The sequence below is a fragment of the Muntiacus reevesi genome, chromosome 9 (assembly GCF_963930625.1).
Source record: "Muntiacus reevesi chromosome 9, mMunRee1.1, whole genome shotgun sequence".
NCBI lineage: Eukaryota > Metazoa > Chordata > Mammalia > Artiodactyla > Cervidae > Muntiacus > Muntiacus reevesi.
The window spans coordinates 39,157,744-39,179,790 of NC_089257.1; the positions used below are offsets into that span (position 1 = coordinate 39,157,744).

General features: G+C 56.3%; 1 protein-coding gene across 2 annotated transcripts in view; it reads left to right on the top strand.

Moving 5' to 3' along the window:
• PDE2A (phosphodiesterase 2A) overlaps window positions 1-21,947 on the top strand; it is a 67,571-nt gene extending 45,624 nt beyond the window's left edge. For both annotated transcript variants that reach the window (XM_065944682.1, XM_065944683.1), the window contains 27 exons: window positions 791-900; window positions 1,660-1,715; window positions 6,956-7,015; window positions 7,820-7,973; window positions 8,204-8,256; window positions 8,451-8,525; window positions 8,628-8,669; window positions 9,220-9,288; window positions 9,558-9,688; window positions 12,328-12,439; window positions 12,993-13,032; window positions 13,174-13,237; window positions 13,778-13,850; window positions 13,972-14,149; window positions 14,366-14,478; window positions 15,146-15,223; window positions 16,070-16,192; window positions 16,615-16,685; window positions 16,963-17,085; window positions 17,406-17,493; window positions 17,731-17,778; window positions 18,822-18,896; window positions 19,051-19,150; window positions 19,401-19,513; window positions 19,882-19,920; window positions 20,060-20,166; window positions 20,511-21,947. In XM_065944682.1, coding sequence (XP_065800754.1) covers window positions 791-900; window positions 1,660-1,715; window positions 6,956-7,015; window positions 7,820-7,973; window positions 8,204-8,256; window positions 8,451-8,525; window positions 8,628-8,669; window positions 9,220-9,288; window positions 9,558-9,688; window positions 12,328-12,439; window positions 12,993-13,032; window positions 13,174-13,237; window positions 13,778-13,850; window positions 13,972-14,149; window positions 14,366-14,478; window positions 15,146-15,223; window positions 16,070-16,192; window positions 16,615-16,685; window positions 16,963-17,085; window positions 17,406-17,493; window positions 17,731-17,778; window positions 18,822-18,896; window positions 19,051-19,150; window positions 19,401-19,513; window positions 19,882-19,920; window positions 20,060-20,166; window positions 20,511-20,721 — 2,506 coding nt within the window. In that variant the 3' untranslated portion in view covers window positions 20,722-21,947. The remainder of the gene's footprint in view (window positions 1-790; window positions 901-1,659; window positions 1,716-6,955; window positions 7,016-7,819; window positions 7,974-8,203; window positions 8,257-8,450; window positions 8,526-8,627; window positions 8,670-9,219; window positions 9,289-9,557; window positions 9,689-12,327; window positions 12,440-12,992; window positions 13,033-13,173; window positions 13,238-13,777; window positions 13,851-13,971; window positions 14,150-14,365; window positions 14,479-15,145; window positions 15,224-16,069; window positions 16,193-16,614; window positions 16,686-16,962; window positions 17,086-17,405; window positions 17,494-17,730; window positions 17,779-18,821; window positions 18,897-19,050; window positions 19,151-19,400; window positions 19,514-19,881; window positions 19,921-20,059; window positions 20,167-20,510) is intronic.
• The last annotated feature ends 100 nt before the right edge of the window (window positions 21,948-22,047 follow it).

Here is a 22,047-nt window from a genome sequence, read left to right on the forward strand (position 1 = left end):
ATGTGTTAGTATACAATATTTATCTCTTTCTGACTTACTTCATTCTGTATAACAGGCTCTAGTTTCATCCACCTCATTAGAACTGACTCAAATGTGTTCCTTTTTATGGCCGAGTAATATTCCATTGTGTATATGAACTACGACTTCTTTATCCATTCATCTATTGATGAACATCTAGGTTGCTTTCAGGTTCTAGTTATTGTAAATAGTACTGCAGTGAACATTGGGGTACACGTGTCTTTTCAGTTTTGGTTTCCTCAGGGTTTATGCCTAGGAGTGGGATTGCTGGGTCATATGGTGTTTTTATTTGTAGTTTTTTAAGGAATCTCCATACCGTCTTCCATAGTGGCTGTATCAATTTACATTCCCACCAACAGTGCAGGAGGGTTCCCTTTTCTCCTGAGACTCTGATTTTTGCCTTCGTCATATCCACTGTGCAGCGGCTCAACTTGTCCGGATCCCCACAGATGTGCAGGGTCTAGCCTGCTGTGTGTCCCCAGGCTGGGGCCTGTTCCTCTTTGATCCAGAGACTGAGTGTGCATGCTAAGTTGCTTCAGTAGTGTCCGACGCTTTGCAACCCTGTGGACCATAGCCCTCCAGGCTCCTCTGTCCATGGGATTCTCCAGGCAAGAATACTGGAGTGGGTTGCAGGGCCTTCTCCATGGGATCTTTCCGACCCAGGGATTGAACCCTCATCTCTTGTGTTCCCTGCTTGGCAGGTGAATTCTTTACCACTAGCACCACCTGGGAAGCCCAGGGACTGAGAGGTAGAATCGTATCCTCTTTTCAGAGAGGCTGTGATCTCCCGGAAGCGGCTGGGCTGCAATGGACTGGGCCCCTCAGACCTGCCTGGGAAGCCCTTGGCAAGGCTGGTGGCTCCACTGGCTCCTGACACCCAAGGTAAGGGCTGGGAGCTGAGCAGGGGCAGGGAGGGACTGTGGCCCCTGCTCCCCAGACCATATCTGTCTTCTATCCCTGTCTCCATCTCTCTGTCTCCTTCTTTCTCTTGCTTTGTGTTTCTAGCAGACCCGCCATCTAATTCTCTCCCTATTGTGCTACTAACCTCTCAGCCTCAATTTCCTGGTCTGTAAAATGGGAACAACAGAACCTACCTTGAGGGGGTGTGGCTTGTGCTGGTGGTTAGATGGGCTGTAGTTGTCACGCTCTCTCTGTCACTCTCTGTTTTTCTTTCTTTTCCTCTCCACGTCCCCTGTCCGCATGTCTCTCTGCTTCGTGTCTCAGTCTCTCTAGGTCTCTGTCCTCTGTCTCGATGTGGAAAGTGCACAAGACTGGGAGTCAGGAGACCTGACTTGCTGTGTGATCTTGGGCAAGTCACTTCCCCTTTCTGGGCCTCAGTTTCCCAATCTGTAAAATAGGGGTGCTCAGCCTTACCTGCCTCCCTCCATCCCAGGGTTGCTGGGAGGATCATGAGAAAGTTGCCAAGAGCGGGGGTTTCCTTCTACGCAGGGGTTGTTGCTGTGGTCATTTTTGTCACTGCCTCAGGACCCATCTCTCTGTCTCTCTGGGTCTCTGGGTCTCTTTGTGTCTCTGTCCCAGCCTCTCCCTGTCTGTGTCTTTGTCTCCCTCCCTGGGTCCTGGCTCAGTACCTCTGAGCCTCACTGGCCCCACGGGACCACCTCATTGCCCTCTCCCCCTCAGTGCTGGTCATACCGCTGGTGGACAAGGAGGCCGGGGCTGTGGCAGCTGTCATCTTGGTAAGAGCAGTTGTGGGTGGGATGGGGAAGAGAATAGGGGAGGGAGCAAGGGAGGGTGCACTGGATGGAGCCCCATGGGGGGTGTGTGTGTGTGTGTGTGTGTGTGTTGAACAGTAAGTTGGGGTGGAGATGGGTGAAATGGGGGTCTGGGAGGAGTCTGGGCGGAGCCCTCTGCCCCACCTTGAATGGGCAGGATGAAGCTGCCTGCCCATCAGCAACCTGTAGAGGGAAATGTGAGCCCCACCTGGACTCTTACCTGGTGGAGCCTTGACACAGCCCTGACCAAGACATCCTTCAAGACGGGTTGGGGGCAGTGTCCCAAGAGTCCATGCATGCAGTCAAATGGGAGAGAACCGAGTGACCCTGAGGAGGGATGCGCAGATACGACCGACCCAATCGAGACAGTGTGGGAAAGCCAGTCAGAGATGGGGGTGACTGGAGCTGGAGGCTTGAGGAGAGGAGGCCCCCGGAGCAGGGCTGCCTGGGAAGGCATCCAGCCCCAGCCAGACCCACATCCAAGGCTGGGACAGATGCCAGGCAACAGGGCGGGCTTTCTGGAGCGGGTGACTGGAGGGGAGGGGGCCTCAGCTGGAAGGAGGGACGCCGCTGGGTTGGGGGAGATGGGCCGGCAACCCGAGCCAGGGCCCCTCCCGCTCTCTGCTGCCCCCTCGCGAAGCTCCCCGCTTTCAACTCCCCCTGTGGGGCTGGGTGAGCTTTGCGAGGTCCGGGCTCTGCGGTTCTTCCAGTCTCTTAGGACTGGATACAGGTTTTGAGGGTCCGTGGGGAAGTGCACCCTCAAAATCTGTGTCCAGTCCTAAGAACCGAAGGGTTAGCGCCCTCAAATCGCCGTTATTAGGGATCGACTTCTGCGGAGGGGACCACCGCCTCGGTAAAGGGCGCGGACAGATAAATGAGCCTGTCTCGGAACCACCCCCCACCCCCCCACCCCCGCCCCAAGGACTCCTCCTGAGCTCATTAAAACGAAATTAAAGGATTCCGAGGCGCCTGACCTTTCCCGAGTTGCTGGAGGGGGAGGGCGGTGGGCGCGGGGGGCGGCCACGGGGAGAGGAGAGGAAGGAAGGGACACTTGGCTTGGTCTCCTCAGAGCCCCATCTGCCTGATGAAGGGGGAGGCGGCCCCCTTTCTCCCGCAAGCTGCTCCGCCACCCTCAGCTTCTGTCCCCGCAGGGAACGGATCTGCCGTTGGCACCCAGTTCTCAGCGCCGCTTGCCTCCCTCCTCTGGTCCCCATCTGTCCCAGAGCTGGTCGCTTGGAGGAGGACCTGGGTTAGGCACACTATACAGAGGTGGGGCGTGGGAGGCGATGGCTTGGTCGCCCACCTCTGCTGAGGGAAACGGGTCTGGGGTGCCAAGTTCCTAGAAGGACTCCCTGTGTCGGGGGCTGTGAGGCCTGGGCCAGTAAGGAGGCAGCTCCTACAATGGCAAGATGCTTGGAAGGTTGTTGTCTTGTGGGCAGAAGTATGGTTGCTGTGACCATTGTTCACTGTGGCTCATGTCAGGCCAGGAGTTCAGGCTTCAGCCTTCTCCTGGGGGTAGGAAAGGCTCTGTGTGTTGGCAAGGGGGATTGGTCAGATCACTTAAATTTATGGCACCCAAGCAAAACACTGCTCTGGGCCCTGCCTGCCCTAGGACAGGTGCTGAGGCAGAGAGAGGAGTCATACTCATTCCTGCCTTCTAGAAGCTCAGTCTGGGGGAAGGCAGGGTCACCCTCAGACCACCACCAGCCAAATGAAATAATGCTGGAGCGCCAAGGGGTGCCTCACAGTGGAGACAGCATTTGAGTGGGACTTTGGGACGTGGGGAGTGGGGAACAGATAGAGAAGAAGGAATAGGATATTCTAGGACCAGCATGAGCCGAGTCAGGGTGGTGGAGTGTGGAGTGGAAGAGTGTGATACAGCAAGGCTGAGGAGTGGGGTGCGTGCTGGTGAGCAAGATGCTACCTGTGGCTGCCAGGAGTTCCTGACTACTGTCTGCTCACCTCCTCAAACACCCTGGGCAGTGAAGAGCTCTTGAAAAGTATTTGGATTATTTGCAATCTGCCTCCCCTCCAAGCCTGGCCCTTCCTACTCAAGTGGAAATGTTCTTCTCCAGGACACCCCCTCCCCAGAGCATACAGGTCTGACACATCCTGTCTGGCTGATCCTGTCCAGCTGCTCCATTCCCCTTCCTGCCCCATGCTCCTGGGGCCACAGGATCTCACATCCTCTGAGAGGCAGCATAGGCATCCCCAGACCTCCCCGCTGCTGCCAGATCCCAAGGACTAAGGTTCTAGAGGGTAAAAGGAGTACCCAGGGCAGATCACTTGGGGGCTGACTCACCAGCTCCTTCCTTAACAAGCCCCATTCTCCACTCTAGGTCTCTGCTCTTGTATTCATCATACCTCCATCCATCCACTCACCCATTCATCAATTGAAGGCATATTTCTTGAGCACCTCCAGGCACTGTGCTATGCGAACATAGCAGCAGTGACCGAGGCGGACCAGACGGGCCCTGCCTTCACAGACCATACAGTCTGGAGGGATGAGGGCACTGGACATTACACAAGTGAGCCAAACAAAGAGAGAACTGCAAATGAGGGCAAGTGACAGCAAGGAAACCTGGGTGCCCTGCAAGGAATATTGGGGCCTGATAGAGATGGGCTCAGCAGAGGGCTCTCTTAGGGACATGCTGTCCTGCGCAGAGCTCTGGGTTCCTGCAGCTCGCAGCTCAGGGTGACTTGATTGCAGATTCTTTGTGTGGAAAGAGTCTTGGCTCTGTTCTTCGATTCTGGGATAATAAGTCCCACTGAGGAGCGGGGAGCCTTTGGTCTCTGGCATCTGATGTGCGATTTGTGCCCACTCTTTCCTTGAGCTGTGCCAGCCGTACCAGTTCCTTACTTGGGGGAAGGGGTGTCCTTTAGCTCTGTTGAACTTGGTGAGGGGGTGGGCCTTTGCTGGGCTTTCAACCTTCTCTGCCGCCCGGGTCCCCACTCCTGAGAGCTCCCACTGGGTCATAGACCCACCCCCTAGTTAGCAAGAGTAGGTACAATTGTGCGTTCTGCTGGTGGGCAAGGAGCTGTGGTGTGTGTGTGTGTGCTGCTGATTATGTTTGCTTATGGGGAGGGGGCGGGATGGGCAGAAGTGTGTGCACGGCTCTCCACTATGTGAACTCAAGTATCCTGTGTACAGATACAAATGTGCACGTGTGGATGGTAGTCACTGTGAGTGTGTGGATGTCTTTGACTGCACTGTGTGTGTGCAGGTATGCACATGCCTGATATCTCTATGGGACAGTGAATGTGTGTGTGTTGGGGGGCACTGAGGGTCTCCATGAAGGTGTGCACTGTGTTCGTACATGTGCTGGTTGGGATGGGCTGAGGCAGCCCAGGAGTACGTGCAGGGAGGGGCAGGCCCAGCAGGTGGAGAGGACCCCATGATTCCTTCCTTCCCTCCAGCCCTCTGAGGCTCGTTCAGCCTCCCAGCTCTGTCCTGGGACCAGGCTATTTTGCCAACCCCACAGCCCTAGAGGGGTCTCAACCTTCCCTTCTTCTGAGAGAGGAGTCCAGGTGGCAGGAACAAGAAGGATGTCCTTCCCCATCTACTAATAGTAAAATGCCAACATGTTTCTGTAAACCATATGCAAATGCCCCTTTCAACAACCTGTCTTATGGGACTCATAGATGGAGCCTCATCTGGAGCCTAACGTTCCATACCATCCTTGGTGGCCCAGGCCTCTTCTGGGTCTTCCTGCCTCCAGTCTTGCTCCATCCAGCTCTCCCTACCTCGTAGACCATGGTCCGCAGATGCTAAAGTCTGCCTTGAATCCCCAGTACAACCAAGCTAAAGTCCAGTTCCTTAGCCCTGCTCTCCCCCTGTACCACAGACGGCACCCCTGCCTGGTCCTCAGCTCCCCATCCCACCTACTACCCAGCACTGTCAGGACAGCCTTCTGCCTGCAGCATCCTCTCTGGGCTCTGCTTGTCTTCCCAGACTTCAGTGCCAGGTTTGGAAGCTCCCCAGGTGCCCTCCCACTCTGAGCTCCCACAGCCTTTAAGTTCCCACCCACTCAGTCTGCCCTCTCCTTCCTCAGGTATGAAGTTCTACACCCCCCTCCATCATATCGCCCTCCTCCATCCCCCCCAGCCAGGCTGTGAGCTTCCTGAGAACCTGCTGGTCTCCTCCTCTCCATCTGCTCCTGGCAGGGGACCTAGAACAGAGGCAGGCAGGCAGGGGCTGTTGAGTGGGGCCGGGGTGGGGGGGCTGGAGGATGAAGGAGGGTACCGCAGTGCAAGCACTGTGGGAAGTCCCGCAGGTGGTGAGCAGCTCTGAGTAGGTGCCCGGAAGCTGCTGACGCAGGTGGAGAGCTTTGCTGTCAGGGCCTGCAGTGCACACCACCGCCCCCACCACTTTCTTCACCAAGCACCCAAGCAGAGGTGGGAGAAGAGACTTCACAGAGCATGAAAGATGGGCGGAGGGGACTCCAGGTGGCTGAGACAGAGAAGTTGGAGAGGGACAGGACAAGGGCTGGGGTGATGAAGATGGATCTGGAGAGGGGAAGATGTGGGCAGAGAAGGGGAGGGAAGGGGCAGTGCTATCCCAACTCTGATACTTTCTGCTCTGTGACCTTGGGCAAGTCACTCAAACCTTTCTGGGCCTTCTGTCTGAAAGATGGAAGCTTGACTTACAGGTTGGTGAGAATCACATGCAAGGCAAAGTACCTTGTCACTCCATTCATTCATTCCTTCATTTATCCATCCATTCTCCTGAGTTCTTTAGGCACAACATATGTATTGTAAATGGTGGACTTCTTCCCCTATCCCAGACTTAGGGTTGGCTCAAATTCCAACTCAGAAAGGATGGAGCTGGGAGGCTGAAGTTAATAATACTGATTCTATCATCAGGGCCTGAAAAGCTCCATAGACTGAGAGATGGGGGGCAGGGGGTGTCCAAGGTCACCCCCTGTCCCTCACTATACACCTGGCTTGTGCTATAGATGGGACAGTGGCTGAAAAGTCAGAGATCAGAAAAGTTCCACTTCTTTGGATTAGCCCTTGAAAGCTTCCTGGAGGAGGGGATTTCCCAGCCATCTGCTTGGTCAGAGGATGGACTTGTCATTGAGGCCACAGACTGGAGTGTGTATGTGTTGGTGGGGACAGGTGTGTGCTAGGCATAGGGAGGGCACTCTGGTAGAGACAAGAGGCTAGGGGAGGTCACAGCTGGTTCCCCTCTCCCTCCCCTCCAGGTGCACTGTGGTCAGCTGAGTGACCATGAGGAGTGGAGCCTGCAAGCCGTGGAGAAGCATGTAAGTGGGGGTAGGGGCTGGGGTAGGATGGGGGCTGCTGAAGGCCCTTATCACAACTTAGGGGAAGATGATCCGGCCAGGGAGATGGACAGAGCTGGGTTCCGGGGCCGCACTTTTGGGCTGTGTGACCTTGAGCAAGTCACTTAAGCTCTCTGAGCCTCAGTCTTACATCTGAGAATCAGGATAAGGATAGCACTGGCCTACTTAGGGTACTAGTGATATAAGGCGAGTCAAATACTTTGCCACCTGACATTTGAAAAGACCCTGATACTGGGAACGATTAAAGGCAGGAGGAGAAGGGAACGACAGAGGATGAGATGGTTGGATGGCACCACCAACTCAATGGACATGAGTTTGAGTTAACTCTGGGAGTTGGTGATGGATAGGGAGGCCTTGCATGCTGTGGTCCATGGGGTGGGGAAGAGTCGGACACGACTGAGCGACTCAACTGAACTGAGGAAGGAATATCTACATAATGATACTGAGGCTCTTCCCTGAGATTATGATTTTGTGACTTTAACAAGAACTCAACGACAACGACTCCCCATGGGTTCTAGAGACAGAGAAATCTGACTCTGTTCTTGCCTTGGAAGAGTCTTGGGGCTAGGGGTGGAGACAAACCCAGTACTTATCTGATCACGGACCGAGGGACGCTCCGGGGAAAGAGGGAGCCCACGGGAGTGTGGGGGTGGGGGCTAGGCACCGCAGGCAGAGAGAACGGCTCAAACCAAGGCTAGAGGTCCAAAGGTGGCGAGGGCGATAAAGGTGGGGCGTGTGGCTTGCTGACCGCTCCGCCCGCCCCAGACCCTGGTGGCCCTGAAAAGGGTGCAGACCTTGCAGCAGCGCGAATCTAGCGCGTCCTCGGAAGCGACCCAGAATCCTCCAGAGGAGGCGGCGGGAGACCAGAAGGATGGGGTGGCGTACACAGACCAAGACCGAAAGATCCTGCAGCTTTGCGGTGAGAACCTGGCCGCGGCGGGGAGGGGCGGGGCGCGAACCTGTGAAGGCGGAGCCATGGGTGGGAAGGGCCGTGGGTGGGCGGGGCCTGCGGCTGGGGCGCGGCCGGGGGTTGGCTGGGGCCGCAACTGAAGAGGAGATCCTGAACTGGGTGGGGGGTGGAATTGGAGGGCGCACACCCTTGGGGGAAATCTGTGGGCCCTCTGCCTGACTCCTGCCCCGCCATTGCAGGGGAGCTCTACGACCTGGACGCCTCTTCCCTGCAGCTCAAAGTCCTCCAATATGTGAGTCCCTGTAGCCCTCTATTGTGTTCCTCCCGGGACGGAAGTCCTCTTGAGCCCTCCATCTCAGTACAGATTCAGATGTCCTGCCCCTCCTCTCTTCTCCACCTACCTGCGGAGCCTCAGAGAGGCAGAGGGTGGTGAGTGGGGATCTCCCAGATGCGAGGTCAGCCCCTCGCTGTGTCCCTCCCTCTCAGCTGCAACAGGAGACCCAGGCATCCCGCTGCTGCCTCCTACTGGTATCCGAGGACAATCTCCAGCTCTCCTGTAAGGTGAGGGCCCAGAGCCACTGTGGGGCTGGGCGGGGAACCTGGGTCTCTGAGAGGAAAAACTTTGCCTGTTCTTTAACCAGTTCATGTCGTTCTGCCCATCAGGTCATTGGAGATAAAGTACTGGAGGAAGAGATCAGCTTTCCGGTGAGTCCTGCATCTGTCCTCTGTGTTGGAGTCTGCAGAAGCAGTTAAAGTAGACCAGGCACTCCTGGGAGTGAGACTGGCACTCCCAGTGAGACTGGAATCTACTAGAATCTCTTGGAATCTGATGGAATTTTCTGGACCTTCAGATCTACTTAGAAACGTTATGAGAGATCACAACTTCTCACGATCAGGATCTCTTAGGAGAAATCACTCACAATCTACAGAAAGGTTTACTTGGGGCCAGGTCACTTCTGTTGGAGTATCTCTGGGCTTGGCTCTCTTAGAATCTGTTGGGATCAGTGAGAATCCTTGGATTCTGCTTTTTTCTCTCCTAGTTAGGAAAGACCCTTAAGTCCTCCATAGGGTATTCTGGTCAAGAGCCTACTCCCCCCTCCCCCCACCCCACCCTCACTCCTCAGTGTTGACTCCATCCACGATTTGGACTGACTGAAAAGGTAGTTGAAACTTCCAGACTTGATGAGGAGAGAGGTCTGACATGGCCTGATCTTGGGAAGAGCTGGACTCTGACTGGCTCTCCTCACTCCCCCAGTTGACCACAGGACGCCTGGGCCAAGTGGTGGAAGACAAGAAGTCTATCCAGCTGAAAGACCTCACTTCCGTAAGCCATGGCTTGGCTGGACCAGGGGAGGAGACAAGGGGATAGCCCTCTGCCCAGTCCCCAGGGCCAGGTTTTCTGGGCCTGGGCAACTTAGGAATAGGGGAGACAAGACCCGGGAACTTTTTCCTAGCCTACCCTGTCATAGCACTTCCCACCCTGCCTGAGCCCTTCAGACCCTCCTGTTGCAGAGTGTGATGGAGGGCAGGGGAGGGAAGCATGTTCTTCCTTCCCTGCCCTGACTTGCTTCCCCTCTTGCTTCTCCTTTGCAGGAGGATGTGCAACAGCTGCAAAGCATGTTGGGCTGTGAGGTGCAGGCCATGCTGTGTGTCCCTGTCATCAGCCGGGCCACTGACCAGGTCGTGGCCTTGGCCTGCGCCTTCAACAAGCTCGGAGGAGACTTGTGAGTCTGGGTGGAGGGATGTGGGTCAGGAGATGGAGCTGAGAGGCTGGGCAGGGCTGACTCGGGTAACAGTGTAGGAAGGGTACTGGGCAGGGGGTACTATTCTAGCAGTGGTGGGTTGAATGGTTTATCTGTGCAATAGATTGAGATTATGGGAACAATAGAGCCTTATTGCTGCTCCAGTTGGCTTTGTAAAATCATGCTGAGGTTCAAACAAGTTTCCCTTCTTGTTGCCACTTCCTACAGTTTGGATTCTGCATGTTTTGGAACTGGTCTTCCCCCAACTTGCCATCCCTGTATTAGTATTTCTGCTGGTAACAGAAGGAGGAGGAGCGATGTGCTCTTGGATGGGTGAACTCTCTGGGACCCACAGAGCATCAGTGACATTGTGGACAGTGGCTCCAGGGAATAGGCATGGTGGTTAGGCTGAGCTGAGGCTCTTCAGAGGCATTGATAGGGCAACTGTAAGAATCATGAGAAATAGAAGGGTAGGCAGGACACAGAGACAGATACACAGGCTTGGTCAGGAAGTATGTCTCAAAAACTGAGGTCAGATTTGGGGTATAGAAGTGGTATCACAGATTTCATGTCCTACACCAACTCATTAACTGCTGCCTGAAGCATTGTATTAGTTTAGTGAGAAACAGTGCTGTGATTAGCCACGTCTGTCCTGGGGGCATATTCAGGATGTGAATGCTGCCACACTTGGTCCAGCATGCCCAGCAGTAGGGAGTAGTGGGCAGGTGAGGGGTTGCATTCTGATTCCAGGATGCAGAGGGATGCTGACAAGATACTTGGCCCCTGGGACACAAATTGGCAGGCTGGGTTTGAGGCCTGGGAGCTCCTGCAGGAAGTGGAGACTGGAGATGTTGGGACTAGAGAGGTGTCAGAAGCCCAGGGACAGTGTCTGCAGGGGTGGAGCAGAGATCTGGGAGTCAGGGGTCTGAGTAGCAGGACCTGCCAGCACAGAGGCCTGGGGAAATGAAGACAGGGACAAGGCAGAACTCATTGAGGCAGGGAGGATGGGGGTCTATGTCATGGGGAACTGGTGAGCATTCCAGTGTGGGAGTATTTGTGCCATTCAGTAAGTACACATTGAATAGTGTGTCTGACCCTGGGCTGGCTGGATGGCCTTGGGTAGGCCTTTGGGGAGGGAGAGTGCAGAGTGGGAGGTCCAGCAAGGGTTGTGGCCTCTGGCTGCCGGCCTGGGTTCTGAGATAGTCCTGGACCTGGAGGAGAGGAAATATCAGAAGGGAAAAGAGATGGGGACTGGGTGACAGCTTTGAGGCTCAGGGCAGAGACAAGGTCACCTCTAGGTTCCACATCTTTCAGGGAGTGGGTGCTGAATAATTGCATGAGCCAAGGTGGTGCTCAGCTCAGACCGAGCACTGTAGAGAAGCAGTCTGGAACCCTGAGAACAGGGACTCCAGAATCCCTTCATTGGGGAGTGCGATGAGGCTGGTGGCAGGGGAAGAGGTACATTTGAGACTTCAGCAAACACTTTGCAAACATCTCCCCTGTACCAGACTCTGCATTTGACAGGGGGTGATACTGTCAGGGTTCAAGACTGGCTTCAAGACTCGATGTTTATTTTTAGGGCACAGAGCAGGGACGGTGGGAAAGGTATTCTAGGCAGAGCGAACAGTGTGAGAAAAAGCATGAAGGTGTGAAAGAGCCTGAGGTTTTCTCAGAATGATGAGCATCTTACTGTGGCTGAGGCTGAGACGCCCATAGAAGAGGGGAGAGAGGTGGGTGGGACCAGATGAAGGGGCCTCAAATGCAGTGGGAAGGAAGGTAGGGAGACAGACACAGCGCGGTGGGGATTGGGGTCTAGACCCGAATCCTGGATGGCAAGCATGAGTGGCAAGCTCCCCAGCTGAGAGGAGCACTGCAGGCAGCCCCCAATAGGGGAAGGGTCTTGGCAGGGAAATCTGGGGACTGAGAAATGGTCAGAGTCTCTGAGGAATACTCCATCTCCCCTTGATCCCCATCCAGAGAGGCTTACCCACGTCCACAGCCCAGGTCCCGCCCCAGCCCAAGTCCCACAAAGCTCCCTGCTGACAAATCATTGGGTGGCCTGATTGAATGACTTCCTCAGGATTTCAGGCCAATCTTGTCAGATGCCAGCCAGCTCCATGAATGTGATATAGGCACTGCCCTGCCCACAACCACCTCAGGACTTGTGGAGGCACCAAATTGGGGCCTGCAGGTTCCAGGGAAGGTAGGACAGTGTAGGAGCTGGACGAGACAGGGCGGTGCCACCACCCCTCCCTGAAGTTGGAGGAGAGAGGCAGGAGAACATACAGCCCGCGGTTGGGCGAGTCTCCAGTCTGAGGGGGAAAACAGCCTCAGTCTGGGTAAATCTGAAGTCAGAGGAGGGAGACTGAGAAGCAATAGTCTGAGGAGTAAAACACATTTGGGGCAGAGGAAGATTAGAGCCCACTCCCCAGAAGCCCCCCCCAGTCTGAGGCAGAAGCTGGCCCAAGCCACCAAGGTGGTGAGCGGCCCCAGCAGAGGAGGGTGCGGTGAGCTGGTGGGTTTCTGGGTGGGCTTCCTGAAGGGACGGAAGTGAGGCGGAATGGGGAGAGCAGTCTGTGGTCTGTCCCTCTGCGGTGACCCCCACCACCCCACCCTGGCAGATTCACAGACCAGGACGAGCATGTGATCCAGCACTGCTTCCACTACACCAGCACGGTGCTCACCAGCACCCTGGCCTTCCAGAAGGAGCAGAAGCTCAAGTGTGAGTGCCAGGTGCGTGGCCTGCCTTGACTGCTCTCAGGGACCAATTCCGCCAGCTCTCAGCCCCAGAGAGTCGTCCACAAGGGAAAAGCCCATAGGTTTTAGGACCAGTGGTGGGGAGACCACCTAGGCCCCTGGAAGTCTCTTAAAGAGGGAGGACTGGAGCTCCTCAGGACCGCACCTCTGGCTGCAGGCCCAGTATGTGATCGCCCTCTAGTGTTCTGATTGGGCATCACAACAACATCTGGATGGCTAGAGTCGGAGGGGACCACACATGTGACGCTCAGGTTTCCTGCTTACCCTTCCTGGGGCTAGAACTCCCACTCCTTCCCTTAGAGCCAAATGATACAGTTAGACTCTCCCAGTCTAGAGTTAGAGTCTACAGTTAGACTCTCCCAGTCTAGAGTTAGAGTCTCCCCATCTCTCCCAGACAGGCCAGACTCTCCAGCCTGTCCCGTGAGCCCTAGGGAAAGATTGAGAAGACCCTTGGGCTGACAGAGGCAGGGGGCTAGAGGGTGAACCCCTGCAACCTGATTCCCTGTGATCTCCTTTTTCTTCATTCCAGGCTCTTCTCCAAGTGGCAAAGAACCTCTTCACTCACCTGGGTGAGTACACTGCCCTCCTCCATGCCTGGCTGTGGGGTGGGAGTCGGGGGACTAGTGTTTCAAGGAGGGGAGGCAGGCAGGCTTGGCCTCAGCACTCCAGCCTGGTCTCACCACTGTCCCCCATGCTTCTCCCTCCCGCAGATGACGTCTCCGTGCTGCTCCAGGAGATCATCACAGAGGCCAGAAACCTCAGCAATGCTGAGATGTGAGTGAATCCACCCAGAAGTGGGGACAGAGAGAGAGAGGCCCTGGCCCTCAGTCATCACCTCTCTTTTCCTCCCCTCTTTTTCCCCCTCTGTTGTCATCTTAATTTATTTGGCTTGCACAGCATGTGGATCTTAGTTCCCCAAGCAGGGACTGAACCCCTGCTCCCTACATAGGGAGCATGTTGTCTTAACCACTGAACCACCAGGGACATCCCCTCCACTGCCTTCTTGTGGGACCCACATCTTGCGTGATTTTTTATTTCATTCTTGTGTCCCTCACTAGATTGTAACATCCAATGACAGCAGGGCCGCTGCTTGCTTTGCAGGCCTTGGGTCCTCAGCTCTTAATACAGTGTCTGGTACATGGTAGGTGCTAGCAGAAAAAAAAAAATTATCCGTCTGAACTAATGTCTGGAGTCAGCTAGCCCTGAGGAGAGTCTCAGGCCTCAGAAATCTAGGCTTCACCTCAAGTCCTGAGATTTGAGGGGTGGTTACAGAGGGGTGTCAGGGCCCTGTGGACCAGCGCCATCTCTCCACAGCTGCTCTGTGTTCCTGCTGGATCAGAACGAGCTGGTGGCCAAGGTGTTCGATGGGGGCGTGGTGGAAGATGAGGTGAGGCAGGGCTGCGTGGTCCTGGGGTCCGGGAGTCCACCGGGAAGCAGGCCCTACGTTTGATCATTCACTCTGTGACCGGCCACCAACCCTCCTCTCAACTCCATCCCTGCCCCGGCAGAGCTATGAGATCCGCATCCCCGCTGACCAGGGCATCGCGGGTCACGTGGCGACCACTGGCCAGATCCTGAACATCCCAGACGCTTACGCACATCCGCTTTTCTACCGAGGCGTGGATGACAGCACCGGCTTCCGGACGCGCAACATCCTCTGCTTCCCCATCAAGAATGAGAACCAGGGTGCGGGTTGTGGTGGCTCTGGAAGAGGGCCGGGGCGGGGCCTGAGAAGATGGGGCGGAGCCGAGCAGAAGGTCCTCAAGCCATCTCTACCACCCTAGCATCCCCAGGCCGAAGGGATGGGGTTTCCCAAGCATGTGATGTCCCTTGAGGATACCCTGGGAGGACAGATCGTCGGACACGTCCACTGGCTCATCCTAGCTCCTCTTTGGTCCCCAGAGGTCATCGGTGTGGCCGAGCTGGTGAACAAGATCAATGGACCATGGTTCAGCAAGTTTGATGAGGACCTGGCTACAGCCTTCTCCATCTACTGCGGCATCAGCATTGCACATGTGAGTGGGACAGGGGCAGGCCCATGCAGCACCCTCTGTTCTCCTCTCCACACTGGCTCTCCTTACTCTATCCAGATGGGTTTGTCCCGCCCCTGGGGCTCAGAGCCCTGCTGCTGGGTTGCTGTGCAGTCTTTAGTACCTACTGGTCTCTTCTGGCCTGTTTCCCATCAGAAAATTAGGGATACTATTTCCAATCCTGTCCAGTTAGCCTCCTAGGACTATGGGAGACCTGTTTTATTTCCCCCTTTCCCAAAAGCAACCTCAACCTGAGCCCCTGTTTAGCTTCTTGTGGGGATGTGTTGGGTCTCATTGTCCACAGCTGGCAGCTCTGACCCGGGAATCCAGCCCCTAGATCCCTAACGCTATCCCCCCTCCTTGCTTCTCTTTCTCCATGAGGGGCCTGAGACTCCATCACTGAAGCTGGGGCAGGCTCAGGAGAGGGTGCAAAGTGCTAGATCAAGTGCTAAGAGGCCCTGGGGAGGAGGAGAGGGCAGGTCTGGATGAAAGATGGAGAGGGGTCCCTACTCTGGGCTGGAGCTTGAAGGCTCAGACTGGGCCCGGCCTGGGACAGGAGTTGGGGGAGGTTCTATCTGATCCCTTTGTCCCGGTCCTGGGTATTTCACAGCCACCTTTCTTGAGCCCTATCTTTCCCTCTCTCCCCCACAAGTCCCTCCTGTACAAGAAAGTGAATGAGGCGCAGTATCGCAGCCACCTTGCCAATGAGATGATGATGTACCACATGAAGGTGAGCCTGCACAGAGCTTCTACCCTCTTTCTCAGGGCCCCAGGGACCCTCTAGTCCCCCTGTTCCTCCCCTAGCTCCATGAATCCTCTGGTGCCCAGGATCAGGCTGGGCTTTCTGATCACCCTCTCTTGATAAGAGCAGTGCCTGGCCTTTTGCTCTCCTGCTCTCCTTCGAGGCAGCCACTCTTCAAAGCAATTTCTGGTTCAGCCCCAAAGCGGGCAGCAAGACTCAGCCCAGTGGAGAGCATGGTTCAGCCAGGTGCTCCCCATGTCCAGGGATGATTCCCATCCTGGGAACTGCTGACAGCTGGGGAACCTGCTCAGGGTCCTCCCTCAGCTCCCTTAGGTACAGTGGTCCTGCAGTTCGAGGCAGTCCCATTCCCAGACCCTGTGCAAGACAAGCTGTCTGGAACTTTAGTTCAGAGTATGTGATGGTTATTGTTCACTTGAACATTTCGTCTCCTCTGTGTCCAAACCAAAAGGTCCCAGACTTTGTGGCTGGGGTCAAAACTGTAGCAGGAAGGACTGGCTCTGGGATGGTCCTCCTCAAAGAAGAAATCTTTTGAGTTACTGTCTGTGGAAGGCTGCCATGGTGTCAAGAAGAGGTGTTCTCTGCCTTTAACAAGGAGAGGCGGTTACAGATGAGGGTGGGCCCAGGCACGGAGAACAGTAGTTTGGCTGCAGGATGGCGAGGGGAGGATGGTGTTCTCCCGCCCAGTGACAACCCATGGAAGGCCCAACTGGGGTGCATTCGAGTGGGAGGTCCCCACCACTGTGGGCATTTGAGGTTGAAGACATTGGATGGGGGTAGAGGCTATCTTCTCATGCCCTGGCTGGTCCCCTCCAGGTCTCTGATGATGAATACACCAAACTTCTCCATGATGGGATCCAGCCTGTGGCTGCCATTGACTCCAATTTTGCCAATTTCACCTACACTCCTCGCTCTCTGCCCGAGGATGACACTTCCATGGTGAGCTGGCTCACCCCTCTTGACTATGGAGGATGGACAGCCAGAGATTGAAGTTAGATGTACATAGGAAATTCCTGGCAAGACAGAGTCATCAAGAGATGGAGGGGGGATGCGGTCTGCCAGCATGGGCCCCAGGGCCTGCCGAGGGACTGGACTGGGACCAATGATGGCCTCAGGATTGGCATCTCCCTCACTGTTTTTCTAAGACTTTGTGTGAACTTGGTTCCAAGAGTTCTTAGATCTCCTATTTCTAAGTTCATGGCTCCAAGAATGCTTGGCTGTACCATTTTTTGGTTTTCAAGTTTAGATCTAAAGTTCTAAGGCTCCAAAATTTTGGAGGCTTCAAGAAGGGCCAGGGTAAGGGGAGTGGGGTGCATCTTGGAACTGACAGTCTTTCTGATCCCTCCTTCTGCTCTCTCCAGGCCATCTTGAGCATGCTGCAGGACATGAATTTCATCAACAACTACAAAATTGACTGCCCGACACTGGCCCGGTGTGTACCCCAGCCCTCCCCTCCGTGTGCCGGCAGCCCTGTCTCTGCCTCCCTCTGTCCTCTACTCACATCCATTGCTCCGTGTGCTCTGGGAAGGACCCCTGAGGATGACTAGGGGAGACACAGACTTGTAAGGGTGGGAGGATCCACCAGTGAGAAGCAATTCACAGACACTGGAACCTTGAGGAAAGAGAAGGAATTGGGCAGGACAGAGCCTGGAGGGCTTGCTGGAAGAGGAGAGCCTGAGGCCCCTGTGCTGCCCTCTCCCCACCCCTAGGTTCTGTTTGATGGTGAAGAAGGGCTACCGGGATCCCCCCTATCACAACTGGATGCACGCCTTTTCTGTCTCCCACTTCTGCTACCTGCTCTACAAGAACCTGGAGCTCACCAACTACCTCGAGTGAGTGGCTGCCCTTGCCCCCATCTGGCAGCTGCTGGGGTCCCCTTCCTGGGGACAGAACCACACCTCCTGTGTGGCAGACTTTCCACGCACTGCCTCACGGAATCCTAACAGCCCAGTGCGAAAGGTACAAGGCCTCTTTCCAAGAAGGGGACCCAGGTTCCTGAGCCCCTGTGCAGGTGGTTCCCGGACATGTGCAGTCAAGAGCTCAGTCACTGACCACAGAGCAGTTCCCCTTCTCATGGCCATCTCCTCCAGCCGGCCCTCCTGTGGGGAGGGAGCTGTGCTCACCTCCTTGTCCTCTGTCTCCTCCCAACCAGGGACATGGAGATCTTTGCCTTGTTTATTTCCTGCATGTGTCACGACCTGGACCACAGAGGCACAAACAACTCCTTCCAGGTGGCCTCGGTAAGACCCTGTCCTCCTCACAGTGGGCACCCTCCCCGGGGTGTCTGGGAGCCTCACCCCTCCAGCCTGAGGGGTGGTGGGAGCTCGTGAGACCAGGAGCCAGTTGAGAGACAGGAGGAGGCTGTCCCAGGCTATGGGAGATGCGGGAGTGCTGAGGGGGTGGGAGGAGTTGGGCTGTTCTGAGCCTAATATGCTTCTGGATGTCAGGAGTGATGGAGTTTTCTTTGGTTTTTCCAGAAATCTGTGCTGGCCGCACTCTACAGCTCGGAAGGCTCTGTCATGGAGGTACCACCATTCTGCCCAGTATCCCCATCCCCATTGTCCCCTTAAGGCCAATGACTTATTAATACGAAACTAGACTGTGGCCTGGCTCCTCCCCATGCCAAGCCCTGCTTTCCACCCAGACAGGGAGAGCTGCAGTGCCCCCAGGGCACGTCTGACTCTTGTTCCCAATGAGCTTGGAAGGGTACCCGTGCGGCTGGGGGTGCCAGTCAGGCTGCAGGTTCTGCCCAAGCCCAGGTTTGCCCAGGGAGGCCTTGTAGTTAACCTGTTTCTCTTTGCATGTCTAAGGACGCCCTGTGAAACCCTCTCCGCTCCCAGCCTGGCGTGGGCTCCTTGTCCCGTCATGCTCAGTTTAGCCTGAGACTGTTTGATTTGTGTCTGCCCACCCCCAGTGGGAGCTGGTGGAGGCAGAAACAAAATCAGAGGCACCTCTGAGTTCCCTGCATCTGGCACAGGGCTTGGCATGAGTGGGAACCCAACTTTCAAGGTCACCTTGCCCCACCCTGCCCCCCACAACACCCCTCTGGAGCTGCTCCTGCTTGCACGCCCCCAGAGACAAGGGGCTCACTTCCTCCTGGGAGGCCTGGTGACAGCCTGGCTCCTGCTCTCCACGCCCTGGGCTGAGTCGGCTTCTCCTCTGAGTGACAGCCCTTCAGCGTCAGAAGACAGGGGTCTTGCCCTCGCCTCATCACTGCCCTTCCCTGTCAGCACACAAATGTTTCTTGCATGAATTAGTGCCGAAGACTCCAAGGGATCATTTCAGAATCATTCCAGCTTGAGAGGCCCTCAGAGCTCACCTTGTCGTGTCTGTCTGACTGACAGCGGAGGAATCTGAGGCTCAGACGTGGCCAGGGACTTGCCCAGGGTCACATGGAGGGTTGAAGCAGAGCCCAGAAAGGGAACTGGCCCCCCACCCCCGACTCCCCAGTTCTGCCTGCTCTGCTCAGTTTGGGGGCCAGGGCTGGGCTGGGCTTGCTTCCTCCCTGGGGGTCAGTGAGGAGGAGCCCCCCACCCCAGCTGGGCCCCTATCACACCTGTCCCCACAGAGGCACCACTTCGCTCAGGCCATTGCCATCCTCAACACCCACGGCTGCAACATCTTTGACCACTTCTCCCGGAAGGTGATGGGGCTGGGGGTGGGGGGCAGGGAGCGGGAGCTGGGAGCTGGCCTGAGATGGGAGATGAGGTGGAACCGAGGGGTGGAGGTTCGTGAGGTTTAGGGGAGGAGGGGTTGGGGTGCCTGGGCCTTGACCCTGTATCCCCACCCCCACCCAGGACTATCAGCGTATGCTGGACCTGATGCGGGACATCATCTTGGCCACAGACCTGGCCCACCACCTCCGCATCTTCAAGGACCTCCAAAAGATGGCTGAAGGTGCCTGCCTCTAGCCTGGGTCTCGAGATTGGGGAGGGACCACCAACAGGGGGACTTGCCTGGAGAGCATTCCCAGGGTTCAGACCCATCCCTTCCAACATCAGCCCACCAGGCAGACCCAGCTCTGCATCCCTGGCTCCCATCCAGAGTGCTGAATTCCCTGCGCCACTTTGGGATGGGCCCTGGGGCCTTGCCCTCAGGGACCCAGGATGCTGGGTCCCTCTCCTTGACCCTGTTCTCTCCCCAACAGTGGGCTATGATCGAACCAACAAGCAGCACCACAGTCTCCTTCTCTGCCTCCTTATGACCTCCTGTGACCTCTCCGACCAGACCAAGGGCTGGAAGACCACGAGGAAGATTGCGGTAAGTGCCACTCCTTCTTGGGAAGGCGCAGGCTGTACACCCTGCCTAGCTCTGTGGCTCCTGCAGCCTGCACGCCCTCCCAGTGCTGAGCTGAGCCTGTGGGGGAGACAGAAGCCTAGACCACCTCAGGTGACAGTGGACAGATTCAGAGAGGGGCATGGACTCACTGAGGGGTCACCCAGCAAACCAGTGGGTGGCTGGTGGAAGGTGGGCCAGAACCCAGCCCCCGTCCTCCTCCCAGGCCAGGGATGGTGAGGACAGGTCCTGAGGTCCCAGTGCCGCAGTTTGCCCCCTTGGGAATGGGCTATGGAGGAGTGTGGGCGGGTGGATCGCATTCACAGGCGGTAATGAGAGTGTTGACCTTTCAGGAGCTGATCTACAAAGAGTTCTTCTCCCAGGGAGACTTGGTATGTGGGGTGTGACCTCAGGGTGCCCAGGTTGGGGGAGGGTTCCTAGCCTGGGCCTAGGAGGGGCTGGGTTGGCCTGATCCAGATGTTTCTGGAGCATGGAGTGGGCCAGACAGGCCTGACAACTTGATGCCTGCAGGAGAAGGCCATGGGCAACAGGCCGATGGAGATGATGGACCGTGAGAAGGCCTACATCCCCGAGCTGCAGATCAGCTTCATGGAGCACATCGCAATGCCCATCTACAAGTGAGTGAGCTCAGGGGGCCTGCTGGAGACGCTGCCCAGGGATGGTGTGGGAGTGGGACGGGGCTCGCTGTGGCCATCACAGCAGACACAAGCGCTGCGCTGGTCTGGCTCACTCCACCTCATCTACTCCTTGTTTCTGAGCACAGCCGTCTCTTGCTTTGCCCCTGAATGGGCCATTGGCTTCATCCTTGGTCCTTTATGGAAAGAGATGGTCAAGCTCTCCTTGAGCTTCCAATCTTATGCCTCATGCTCTTGTGGAAGTTCTACCTGTGGTCCAGCCCTAATGTTTCTTGCTGCTTACAGTCTGACTTCTGACCTCTAAACCTGCTCCCATCCACCCCCAGGCTGCTGCAAGACCTATTCCCCAAGGCGGCAGAGTTGTACGAACGTGTGGCCTCTAATCGTGAGCACTGGACCAAGGTGTCACACAAGTTCACCATCCGAGGCCTCCCGAGCAACAACTCACTGGACTTCCTGGATGAGGAGTATGAGGTGCCTGACCTGGATGGCACTAGGGCTCCTATCAATGGCTGTTGCAGCCTTGATGCCGAGTGAGTCCCTCCTGGGACCCCTCCCTACCCAGGCCTCCTCCCAAAACCCTCCATGGGCCTGGCCACACGCCCTGGGACCAGAGCCAGAGGTCCTGGATTCTAGGCCAGGACTTCCCACGTGACCCCAGGCGAGGTCTGACCTTCCTGGGCCTCAGCTTTCTCATCTGTATAATGGAAGACTTCCAGCCTCACTGAGACTTTGTCATTTGTCCTCTTGAGAGCACAGGGGTAACCAGTGAGCAGTGGGCCCTGCTCTGCACCTCTGACCGCACCTTGGCAAGTCCTCCCCCCCCGCCCCCCCATCAGGCTACTCCTTCTCTGAGGCAGCCGGATGGTTTCTTCTGGGCCCCATTCCTGCCCTACCAGATCTGTGCCCTTTCCTCTGGGGCACCCTCACTGCCTCCCAGGATCCTCAGGCAAGAACGTGAGACATCTGAATGGGTAAAGGGTGGGTCTTAGAGACATTTATCATCCTGGCTGGAGGACTATAAATAGCCATGGTGGCCCTGAGGACTGCCTTCGTACTTGTGGTGGAGACTGGGACCTGGGGAGATAGGGGTCCCAGGAGGAAGCTGCCAGGGGGCCAGCGCAGTGCTCTGGGGAGAGGGGGCTCAGGAAGAGAGCAGGATAAGAACAGCGAGAAGGAAGGATCCCTGGACTGGGAGGCAGGCCCAGCATGGGTCAGCCATGCTTCCTCCTGGCTGTGTGACCCTGGGCAAGTCCCTTCCCCTCTTCCCCTCTCTGTGAAACAGGAGGGTGAGACAATCCATCCCCTAAGACCCCTTTTAGATCCAAGTTCCCATAGTTCTGTGGAGTCCCAGGAGAGGCCACCGAGGGTCTCTGGCCCCCTTGGGCACAGAGCTGACACTGAATCCCTCAGTGGCCCCCTGAGTATACCCCCTTAGCCGGAGCCCCTTCCCTGATCCTGCAGCCAGAGGGGGACCTGGCCTCAGCCTGGCAGGGCCTCTCTCCTCTTCAAGGCCATATCCACCCGTGCCCCAGGGCTTGGGAGACCCCCTAGGGCCGGGCCTCTGGGGTCATCCTGGCCACTGGCTTCTCCTTTCTCTGTTTTGTTCTGTATGTGTTGTGGGGTGGGGGGAGGGGGGCCACCTGCCTTACCTATTCTGAGTTGCCTTTAGAGAGATGCGTTTTTTCTAGGACTCTGTGCAACTGTTGTATATGGTCCCGTGGGCTGACCGCTTTGTACATGAGAATAAATCTATTTCTTTCTACCAACCCTCCCCCACGGGGCTGTCTGCAGACTTTGTGCATGAGGTTGGTGGTGGTGGTGGGGAAACAGCATGGGGGAAGCAAATGCCTTTAAGAACTC